Source organism: Phacochoerus africanus, chromosome 10 (genome assembly GCF_016906955.1).
Source record: "Phacochoerus africanus isolate WHEZ1 chromosome 10, ROS_Pafr_v1, whole genome shotgun sequence".
NCBI classification, from domain to species: Eukaryota; Metazoa; Chordata; class Mammalia; order Artiodactyla; family Suidae; genus Phacochoerus; species Phacochoerus africanus.
Window position 1 is genome coordinate 5,964,204 of NC_062553.1, and position 12,160 is coordinate 5,976,363.

At 48.9% G+C, this 12,160-nt stretch overlaps 1 protein-coding gene across 3 annotated transcripts in view; it reads right to left on the bottom strand.

Moving 5' to 3' along the window:
* Positions 1–1,136: 1,136 nt before the first annotated feature.
* ZBTB49 (zinc finger and BTB domain containing 49) overlaps positions 1,137–12,160 on the bottom strand; it is a 30,423-nt gene continuing 19,399 nt past the window's right edge. For all 3 annotated transcript variants that reach the window (XM_047798890.1, XM_047798888.1, XM_047798889.1), the window contains 4 exons: positions 10,755–10,828; positions 8,865–8,947; positions 8,613–8,774; positions 1,137–2,134 (listed from right to left, as the gene is read on the bottom strand). In XM_047798890.1, the coding sequence (XP_047654846.1) occupies positions 1,470–2,134; positions 8,613–8,774; positions 8,865–8,947; positions 10,755–10,828 (984 nt within the window). In that variant the 3' untranslated portion in view covers positions 1,137–1,469. The remainder of the gene's footprint in view (positions 2,135–8,612; positions 8,775–8,864; positions 8,948–10,754; positions 10,829–12,160) is intronic.

Genomic DNA, 12,160 nt, shown 5'->3' on the forward strand with positions numbered 1-12,160 from the left:
AGGCGTCAAGTTCACAGCCAGGAGACCTTGGGCCTCACCGTTGCCAGCCGCATGTCCTCGTGCAGGTCACCTGGGTCTTCCATCTTCTGGGCAGGGACGGTGTGTGCTCGTTGTCCCAGCCCTGTGGGGCTGCAGCGCCCTTAAGGGTGGGAACACCAGGAGTTGAACCTGAATGTGACTTCGAAGTGGACCTATCCTGCATCCATGGCTCTTCCACGAACACCCTCACCTCCCCGTGTTCCTCTGGTTGGCTGTGTTTCATTTCCGAGCCAGAGCCGACGACGACCGTGTTCGCCTCTGTGCAAGCAGTTCTAGACAAGTGGCTTCTGCTGTCCACACAGGTAACTGCACGTTCACGCGTGTTCTCTCACTCTGACACTCCTGTAACAGCGCTACGGACATGGTTTTGTCCCCCCTGGGCAACCGAGGGGAAGAACATGTTTAGAAGCTCTGTCAGCAACCAGACCCTGGGCAGGCAGCTTCAGCTACACGAGGAGATGGTTTGAGCCTTGGTAGGATGCCAAAAGCTTTTTATCGCACATGCAGAAAAGCAAACCTATAGAAAGAAGGTTCTGGGAGGCTGAGGAGGAAGCCACCAAGAAGTGGCCACCAGGATGCAGGCTCTGTTCTGAGGGCTTCCAAAGCCCACTGTCCGGGATGGAAGAACTGACGCGGTACTTATCCTTGCTGGACGAGCACGCAATATTTTTTTAAATTATTATTTCTCAATCTTTTTAGGGCCACACCCACGGCATATGGAGGTTCCCAGGCTAGGGGTGGAATCGGATCTGTAGCCACTGGCCTACACCACAGCCACAGCCACATAGGATCCAAGCTGCATCTGCAACCCATACTACAGCTCACAGCAACGCTGGATCCTTAACCCATTGAGCGGGACCAGGGATCAAACCTGCGTCCTCATGGATGCTAGCCAGATTCGTTTCCGCTGAGCCACAATGGGAACTCCTATTTTTATATCACTATGGTCTTAAGATTAATAAACATGCGGGAGGAAACACAATATGATACAGAAAAGCAATTTTCATTTATTCAAATTAAATTATAGCATGAGTTTCCTATACAAATAAAATCTTTTTGTAAACAAAAATACAAAATGCTACAAATGCCAATCATGTAAAAATGCAAAAATAATATCTGTATTATTACCCACATATTTTTTCCCTTTACCACGACCACAACGTACAGTAGTTACCGGCGGTCCACACCACCTTCCGAGCCGACTCTCCAGCCTCTGGCTTCTGGGAAGCGCCTTGTTTTGCCCCACATCGGCTTCTGCGATGAGCTGGCGGGCCTCTCTTCCCGTGTGCTGAACTCGCCAGGAGGCATCCTGTCAGGCTCCTCTGGGGCTGGACCTGGCCGGTCCTGGCTGGTCACAGGGCGGCTCCCCGGAAGCCCTGAAGGCCTGAGCCGAGGAGCTGTTCCTGGTGCTGAGATGCTGAGGCCGGAGGTCACTGGTCCAGCTCACTTTCATTCTGCAGCGTCTTCATCGCCAGCCCCCAGAGGGTCATGCTGGAGAAGAACTGCCCTTCCGAGTTCCTGTACGCGGGGGCGGCCGCGCGGCTGCCCAGGGGGTCACCGCAGTGGCTGTCCAGGGCGGCCAGGGACGAGCGGATCAGGGCCACGCCGTCCGCCTGCAGCGGCTCGGCGCCGGCCGAGGCCTCCACGTCCGAGTAGGCGTAGGCCTGATGCGGCGCCTGCGGCACGTGGGGCTTAGCGAGCTTGACGGGATCCAGGCTGAGCTTCTCCTGCTCGCTCCCTCCGGGGGGCTGGGCCATGGCCCGGAACTTACAGTGGCTGTCAAACTCCGGCACGGGGTCTTCCTCCACGGTGGGGACGGGGATTTTAACAGACCCGGGCATCAAGGTCGCAGCCATGTCCTGGGAGAAGGAGTCGGAGCTCTGGGACCGCTCCAGGTCAGAGGTGTCCATGGCCTGCGCCAGCTCCGCCAGGGCGCCCCGGCCCCCGTCCTCCGCTCCGCAGTGCATCTTCTTGTGGCGCCGCAGCACCGCCGAGCGGGTGAAGCACTTGTTACACACGTCACACGTGTACGGCTTCTCCCCAGTGTGCGTGCGGACGTGCCTGCGGAGGTCGCCAGAGCCTCCAAAACACTTTCCTGGAAGGAGAAAAGGGATCTTCTCAGAGGAGAATATTCTGGCAGGCGTCCCCTCTGCCCCCTGCTGGATACTGAAGGACCTTGCTTTAGCGGGAACTCAGTCGTGCGTCACCTGCTCACTCTGGACTCCAGACTCTTTCGTTCTGCTCTGACTGCAGCCCCTCCAACCTGCAGCATGGTGGGGGGGGGTCTCCCTGCACAGGAGCCTGGGCTTGGGGGGCCAGGGTGCTGGGAAACCCCGTTACTCTCGGTCAGATTTTCATAAATTTAACTCAGCCAATTATAATTTAGAAGCATCTTTTTAAAGGTACTCGTGCATTCAGCTTTCAACATATTTTAGGCCTCCTCCTCCAGGCCCTGCTTTCTCTGGGTATATGCCAGAGGTAGGCGATCTAGTCCCACCACTGGCCTGGGTCAGAAGAGAAAAATCAATAAATAACCTTATAGAATGTCACAGTAGGGAGTGCCCGCTGGGCTCAGCAGGCTAAGAATCCAACTAGTATCCATGAGGATTAATAAGGTCAATCCCTGGCGTCGTGGGTTAAGGATCTGGTGTTATTGCAAGCTGTGAAGTAGGTCGCAGACATGGGTGGGATCCAGGGTGGCTGTGGCTGCGGTGTAGGCCTGCAGCTGCAGCTCTGATTTGACCCCGATCCTGGGAACTTCCATATGCCGCAGGTGTGGGCCTACAAAAAGGCAAAAAATAAAAAATTCCCGTCGTGGCTCAGCAGTAACAAACCCAACTAGGATCCATGAGGACACGGGTTCAATCCATGGCCTCACTCGTGCGTTAAGGATCCAGCATTGCCTCAAGCTGTGGTGCAAGTCGCAGATGTAGCTTGGACCTGGCATGGCTGTGGCTGTGCCACAGGCTGGTAGCTACAGCTCTGATTCTATCCCTAGCCTGGGAACTTCTATATGCCACAGGTGCAGCCCTAAAAAAAAAACAAAACAAAAACCCCACACTGTTTATGTGGACACACATTTTAGAACTTTCCTCTCAGGCCTACGTCACTATATTTGAACTCTCAACTCTCCAGGGAGCAATGGTGGGCTATCTGAGCTGCTTCCTACTGTGTGTCACTATACCTGAGGTTCGACTAGCATCTTTCTTTTCGTTGTTTCCTTAAGATAAATCCTCGGTAGTGGAATTATTGGGCAAAAGGTGGTAACTCATTTCAGGGTCCTTACACGTATAAATTTCAGGCATTGCAGAGAGGGGGTGTGGGGGTCTCTCCTGTGCCTGCCTCCTGCGTGGACAACCTGATGGGGACAGCTGGCTCGCCGTGTGGGCAGCAGAGATGGGGAGCCCCTCCGTCTGCCGCGGGCCTGCAGACCTCTGGAGCGCGGAACAGGAGTGTTTCCACAGGTAGGACGAGGGTCATGCTTGCGAGCCATTTTCAATCCAGCCTAAGAGGGATGCCTCGAGGGGCGACGGGACCCCAACAGGGAAGGTCTCCTCGGAGTGAAGTGCCACAAAACCAAGGGCTGGAGGGAGAGGTCCGGCTGGAAGGAAAGGCACTTTTCCAGCAGGGGAAGGGCAGCTGAGTGCTGGGGAAGGAGGGGAGAGCGGAAGGGAAAGCAGCTTGGAATGCTGGGAAGGAGCATGTCCGGGAGGGGGGGACAGGAGGTGGGGGGAGGAGACAGAGGAGAGGGGCCAAGGTTTAAACACAGCAAAGCCCTTGCAAGGGTTCTTCAATATCTGCAAATCCATCAGTGTGACACACCACATTAACAAACTGAAGAACAAAAACCATATGATCCTCTCCATAGACGCGGAAAAAGCCTTTGACAAGATCCAACACCCATTTCTGACAAAAACCCTTCAGAAAGTGGGCATAGAGGGAACCTACCTCAACATGAAAAAGGCCATATGAGACAAACCCACAGCAAACATCATATCCAATGGTGAAAAGCTGAAAGAATTCCCACTGAGATCAGAAACAAGACAAGGATGTCTGCTTTCGCCACTACTCTTCCACACAGTTTTGGAAGTCCTAGCCAAGGCAATCAGAGAAGTGAAAGAGATAAAAGGAATCCAAAGTGGAAAGGAAGAAGTAAAACTATCACTATTTGCAGATGACATGATACTATACCTAGAGAATCCTTAAAGACTCTACCTGAAAACTATTATAGAGCTCATCCATGAATTTGGCAAAGGCATAGGATACAAAATTAATTCATGGAAATCAATAGCATTTCTATACACTAACAATGAAAGAGCAGAAAGAGAAATTAGGGAAGCAATCCCGTTTACCATCACATCAAAAAGAATAAAATACCTAGGAGTAAACCTACCTAAAGAGACAAAAGACCTGTACTCTGAAAACTATAAGACACTGATGAGAAAGAAATCAAAGATGACACAAACAGATGGAAAGACGTACCATGCTCTTGGATCAGAAGAGTCAATATTATCAAAATGACTGTACTACCCAAGGCAATCTACAGATTCAATGCAATCCCTATCAAATTACCAAGGACATTTTTCACAGAACTTGAACAAAATATTTTAAAGTTTGTTTGGAAGCACAAAAGACCCAGAATAGCCAAAGACATCCTGAACAACAAAAATGGAGCTGGAGGAATCATGCTCCTGGACTTCAGACTATACTACAAAGCAACAATCATCAAAACCGTATGGTACTGGCACAAAGACAGAAATAGAGATCAGTGGAACAGGATGGAAAGCCCAGAAATAAACCCACGCACCTACAGTCAACTAATCGATGACAAAGGAGGCAAGAATATACAATGGAGAAAAGACAGCTTGTTCAATAAGTGGTGCTGAGAAAACTGGACAGCCACGTGGAAAAGAATGAAATTAGAACACTCCCTAACACCATACACAAAAAGAAACTCCACATGGATTAAAGATGTAGATATAAGACCAGATACTATCAAACTCTTAGAGGAAAACATAGGCCAAACACTCTCTGACATAAACAACAGCTACATCTTCTCAGATCCACCTCTTAATGACAGTAAAAACAAAAATAAACAAATGGGACCTAAACAAACTTAAAATTTTCTGCACAGCAAAGGAAATCCTAAACAAAACGAAAAAACAACCCACAGAACGGGAGAAAATCTCTGCAAGTGAATCAACTGACAAGGGATTAATCTCCAAAATTTATAAACACCTTCTGCCACTCCATACCAAAAAAACAAACAACCCCATCAAAAAATGGGCAGAAGATCTAAACAGACAGTCCTCCAAAGAAGACATACAGATGGCCAAAAAACACATGAAAAGATGTTCAACATCACTCATTATTAGAGAAATGCAAATCAAAACCACTATGAGGTACCACCTTACACCAGCCAGAATGGCCATCATCAAAAGGTCTACAACCAAAAAGTCCTGGAGAGGGTGTGGAGAAAAAGGAACCCTAGTACACTGTTGGTGGGATTGCAAATTGGTGCAACCACTGTGGAAAACAGTATGGAGACTCCTCAGAAAACTAAAAATAGAACTACCACTTGATCCAGCAAGCCCACTCCTGGGCATCTATCCAGAGAAAACCATGACTCGCAAAGACACATGTACTCCGATGTTCATTGCAGCACTATTTTCAATAGCCAAGACATGGAAACAACCTCAATGTCCATCGACAGAGGAGTGGATCAAGAAGATGTGGTACATATACACAACGGAGTATTACTCAGCCATTAAAAGGAGGGAAATACCAGCATTTTTAGCAACATGGATGGACCTAGAAACTATCATGCTAAGTGAAGTCAGCCATACTATGAGACACCAACATCAAATGCTTTCACTGACATGTGGAATCTGAAAAAAGAACAGACGGAACTTCTTTGCAGAACAGATGCTGACTCACAGATATTGAAAAACTTATGGTCTCTGGAGGAGACAGTTCGGGGGGGTGGGGGGATGTGCTTGGGCTGTGGGATGGAAATCCTGTGAAACTGGATTGTGATGATCATTATACAACTACAGATGTGATAAATTCATTTGAGTAATAAAAAAATTAAAAAAAGCACAGCAAAGCCCCGACTGTGAAGCTACCCTAAAATGGAAACTGCCTACATCCACACCTACAGTGGCACGTGAATATTCACAGCAGGTTCGCAAAGTGAAAAAAGTCAGTTACAGAAGATCACATATTATAATGAGTCCATTTGTATGAAATGTCTGTAACAGACAAATCTATAGAGACAGAAAGGAGAGAGAGGGTTGCCTGGGCTGAGGGAGGGAACGGGGAAGTGACTGCTAAGGAGGGTAGGGTTTCTTTTTGTGGAACAAAAATGTTCTCAGATCAGACTGTGAGGGTAGCACAGCTCTGAAAATACCCAAACTGCTGGACTGTTCACTTTAAATGGGTGCATTTTACAGCATGGGATTTATCTCAATAAAGCTGTTAAAAAGATCTGAACTTGTCATGTAAGACCACTCTTGCTCACTTTCTTGCTCCCCTGCCCACCCCCCAGGCTGACCTGGTCAGGGTCAGAAGAGGCAGTGGTTAGTCATCAGGGGAGGGGGAAGAGAGGGGTCCCGATGCACCCCTCTTCGTGGGCAGAAGGGAGGGAAGAGAACACTGAACCTGAAATCAAGTTCACAGGTGTGACAGTAATTTGGAAGTGACATTTTAAACCAGTGACTTGAGACTGCAATCGTGACTTAAAAGTGATGGAATTTCACCTTTTAGGAGCAATTGGAATAGTTACACAGTTGCCAAGAGACCTCTATACAATTTAAGGGGGAAATGCAAATAAAGCTGCCTTCATTTACAGCCCACATGTCCTGCCCTATTTATTTATATCTTTTCTTTTTAAGCCCATACCTGCGGCGTATGGAAGATCCCAGGCTAGGGGTTGAACTGGAGCTGCAGGTGCCAGGCTACACCACAGCCACAGCAACACTGTGTCCCAGACAAATCTGTGAACTATGCTGCAGCTTGCAGCAACGCCATACCCTTAACTCACTGAGCAAGGCCAGGGATCAAACCTGCATCCTCATGGATATGAGTCGAGTTCTTAACCCAGTAAGCCACAAAGGGAACTCTGTGCCCTGCCCTATTTTAGAAGCCAATTACAATCACAACTCTAAGGACACCCCAATTCCAGGCTTCCTACAGCCTGGCTCAGCATTTTTCCTTTTTGCTCTACATAGGCAATTATAATGAATGGACTCAGAAGATATGGTACATATACACAACAGAATACTCCTCAGCCATAAAAAAGAATAAAATAATGCCATTTGCAGCAACACAGATGCAACTAGAGACTCTCATACTAAGAAAGAGAAAGACAAGTACTGTAGGATATCACTTATACGTGGAATCTAAAATATGGCACAAAGGAACCAATCTACACTCACAGACATCGAGAACAGACTTGCGGTTGCCAAGGAGGTGGGGGAAGGAGTGGGATGGACGGGGAGTTTGGGGTTGGTAGATGCAAACTATTACACTTAGAATTGGATAAGCAGTGAGGTCCTGCTGTGCAGCACAGGGAACTATATCCAGTCACTTGGGATGGAACGTGATGGAAGATAATAAGGGGAAAAGATGTATACACATATCTATATCTATGTATGACTGGGTCGCTTTGCTGTACAGCAGAAATTGACAGAACATTGTAAGTTAACTACAATAATTTTTTTTTCTTTTTGCTTTTTTAGGGCCACATCTGCGGCATATGGAGGTTCCCAGGCTAGGGGTCGAATCGGAGCTACACCTGCTGGCCTATGCCACAGCCACTCCAGATCCAAGCCATGTCTGCGACCTACACCACGGCTCACGTAACATTGGATCCTAACTCACTGAGCGAGGCCAGGGAGTGAACAGCATCCTCATGGATCCTAGTTGGGCTTGTTAACCACTGAGCCACGAAGGGAACTCCCCAAAAATTTAAAAAAAATAAATAGGTAATCGAAAAATGGTTACTATGCATCCGTGACTCTGTCCACACTGCCACAGGCACACGCACGCGCACACTCCCCCAGCTCCTCAGAGGCACTAACACGCCGAGATCATGAGGAACAGGCAACTTAGCTCGCAGTCCCAGTTTCCTCACCTGCGCAGTGATGGGCCTGGAGACAGGGCTGCCAGCCTCCCTTCCCTCTTCCCAATGCACTGAAGCGTCACCCACAGCACAAATGACCTCTGCTTCACGACACCCCATTTCGAGAAGCCCTCCCTCCTGAGCCCGTCTGCACCCCTGCAGGCCTCCGTGCCCTGGCCCCTGCTGCCACACCCCGCGCACTCTCCCCCTCTCTCCCAAGTGCCCCGAGGGTGCCCCCCAGGAGCAGTGGCCCCTGGGACTCCCCCATCAGTCACTGTGTGTTTGGAGCATGAGGACACTTCCTGACACCTGCCACGTGAACAAAGCCCAAGGCCGTAAAGAAACAGCGCGACTTTCATCTTACCAAGCAAGGACGACCTGGGGCCCTAACCGGCGCTGTCCCCAGAGAGAGGACCAGGCGGGCGCGGGTCTGCGGCGGGCAGAGACTCACCACAGGCAGAACAGCTGTAGGGCCGCTCCCCCGTGTGCCGAATCCTGTGCTTCACCAGCTTCCTCTGCATGTTGAAGGACTTGCCGCACTGGTCACAGGTGAAGACCTTATCGGCCGTGTGCGTCTTCTTGTGCTCCTTCAAATTACTGAAGTTGCTAAACCCTAGAGAGACCAGAACAGGCGTGAAGCGAGGGGCTGAGAACAGGCCCGTCGGAAATCTTCAAGGAGGAAAAGGGAAACACGCGGCTCTACCTCGACCACAGATGTCACACAAGTGTGGCTTTTCTCCTGAGTGGATAATGATGTGGCGCTGGACGTCCCCGGAGGCTGCAAACCTGGAAGGAATTCGGAAATCCGATTAGGAGCCTTCTGACCTCACTGCGAATCTTCATCCTTGTAAACCACGGAGGGAGCGGATGGACGGCTCCCAGCATGACTTTGGAATGTAATCAGGAGCGGCCTGATTTCATTTGAAATGGGCATTAAAAAAAAAAAAAAATCCTTACTCTTTTTCTCTTCTTTTTAAAGGAAATGAGAAAATGATCTAAAAACATTTTTTCCTACCTACTTTCACTGCCTGTTCTTCAGAGACGATCGCTAGGTTGGCTTGAGGGGTAACTCCAACCTTCCACCCCACCCACAGCAGAGGAAGGGGTGACATGGGGCGGGGGGGGTGTCATATACCGACATGGTTTTAAGTGTACACCTTGCTTTCAGACCAAGTTCAGAAGGCCCACATTTAAAACACCCTGTGAAACCAGGCTTTCAGGCAACCCAGGCAAAGAGGAGCAGGGGGCTTATGCGACAGGGCGCCCCAAACAAGCAGTCTGTGTGACCAGGGCACTATACGCGGCCTCAGGGGCTAGGCAGCTATGGCAGAAAGGGAAGCACATCCGGCTCAGGAGCTTTTGTCATCTACCCTCTGCAGAGACAACTATCTTCCTGGAACTGAATCGAGAGTACTGTCCCACTGTGAAACTGGATTGTGACGATCATTGTATAACCATAGGTGTGATAAATTGAGTAAAAAAAGGAGTTCCCGTCATGGCGCAGTGGTTAACGAATCCGACTAGGAACCATGAGGTTGCGGGTTCGATCCCTGCCCTTGCTCAGTGGGTTAACGATCCGGTGTTGCCGTGAGCTGTGGTGTAGGTTGCAGACGCGGCTCGGATCCCGCGTTGCTGTGGCTCTGGCGTAGGTGGGTGACTACAGCTCCGATTCAACCCCTAGCCTGGGAACCTCCATATGCCGTGGGAGTGGCCCAAGAAATAGCAACAACAACAACAAAACAACAACAACAACAACAACAAAAAAAGAGTACTGTCCCAGACTGGCACAAGAGTGGGACTCTAACTGTCCCACGCCAGGGCCACCCCCACCACACTCCTAGTACAAATTTATCAGAGAAAGAGAATTTGTGCTATGTTCCTGTCACAGCATTTAGCATACAGTAGGTGCTTAATAAATGCTGAACAAATGAACAGTTAAACGAATACATAAAACACGATGTGACCAGTCCAGTCCTGGCTGTTGCCTGCTGTCTTAAAATGACTGACATTCTAGATGGCAACGCAGGTGGATTCCTGACACACGCCCCTGAGGAGGGGAGGGGTTCACGCCAAGGTCCCATCTCCTTGCCCTGCTCTCCACCCCCAGAGTGAGGCTGTCACCAAGTCAGTTCTCACTTCCCAGGTCAAAGACCACCCAGCCCTTGGGCTTAGCCCTCCTTCCTGCACTTGAACTCATGGCCCTTCATGGGCCTGGGTGCACGGCCGGGGTGCCTCCTACCACCTCCCCTGAGCCAAGTCGAGGCATTCAGGGTGCAGGTCTCATTTCCCCTGCCAGACGGTCAGCTCCATGGGAACAGTCATCTATTTTAACAGACATTTTTGGAATGAATGGAAATTTCAGTGTAAGAGAATTTTGTTTCATGTAAAATCCCATTTCCTAAGACTTGTGCCCTAGATTCTCCGCTTAATTAACAACTGCGTTTCTTTTCGTTATTCTCCTGTGTGTCACATGGAAAGCCAAGAGGGCTGGACTGCTCTGTGTAAGGAGCGCAGCAGTGAGCCCCCACGTGGCTCAGAGAACACGGGTTTTCAAAGGTGCTGAGGCTGCTCCTCCCGTGTGGAGAGAACTGACCTCTTCCCGCAGATCTCGCAGATGTATGGCTTTTCCCCGGAATGTCGACGTAAGTGAGTCTGCAGGTTACCCGCCTGCAAAAAAGGGAAAGAAAAAAAACAGGCCAATAATGAAAAAAAAATTTTTTAAGGGCATAAAATTCAAAAGGGAAACTGACAGATGTAGCCATGTTCCAGTCCAACTTCCGAATGAAGACTCCGACGCACAACTCAGAAGCAGCCGCGTGCAAAAAGACAAGGCCCAGCCTGACTCCGAGCTGGGGAGCGGCTGCCCAGCAGTCAGCTGAACCCGGGCGTCTCGGCCTGTGCTCCTCGCAGCCCCTGGCCAGTCCCAACCCAGGCCTGCGCGGTTCCTCCGGGTCCCTCTTAAATGGGCCCCACACACTGTGGCGGCTGCTTTAGGGGTGGATAAGCTTGTGTTTTAAACAGTTCTTGATGTATTTTATTTCTTTTTTTTTTTTTTTTTTTAAACTGGGACCATCCATATGCAAACAGCACTTAAGAAAAAAGGCAGCAACTCTGTACTTGGTTATTTCAGTATTTGTTGTTTCTTCCTAAAGAGCGTGCTTTTGTTCATGAAGAAGGTAAGACTTTTCCTTACGGTATTTTCCTCTGGCAGTACAGCTCTTCTGCCTGGCAGGCTGCTCAGTTTACCCTTGTGCAAAAAACGCAAATGAGGAGACTGACTGACAGCCGTCCTTCAGCTGCGGGCCTTTTAGACCCCTCGTCTCCGAAACTAGCAGGGCTTTATGAAGAATAACCGACTTAAATGGAGATCACAAAAGAGACGTCCATACACGAATCAACAGGAAATCAATATTAAAATGGCTCAATTTCTAACAGTGACATTAGAACGGCAAATGCCTCAGATGTTAACAACAGGGTCTGGAAACAAAATCTTCCTTTGCTGTGATTTAAGCGAATAGCCTCAATCTATCGTTTCTTGGACTTAATATTTCATAGTATTGTGTTGTTACAAAGAAACCCTGAATGAGATGGATATACCCAACGGCAGTCAGGTGCAGGCAGGCACTGTGCACAAAACAAGCCAAAAAAAGAGAACGAACAGTACTACCAAACTCATGAATGTGGCTTTGTCAATTTGCAAACTCTTCTTTGAATAAATGCAAAAAGAGTTTATGGTTATAGGTCTGAAAATGGTTCTGGTGTCCTCTGTGGCTTTCCCGCTGTATGACATGGAAGATTCTTTATGTCTATCGGATCTGGGAAAGACTGGGACATGACATTCTAGAACATGATAAGTATGGCTTAGAACAACTGATTTTAGATAACCAGAGAAAGAATGTGGAAAAAGGTTTTGAAATAAATAAACTTATAAATAAACGAGTTGCTGTAGTCACACGACAGGCCAGAAACTAATAATAGATTGTCTGAGTTCAGACTCTG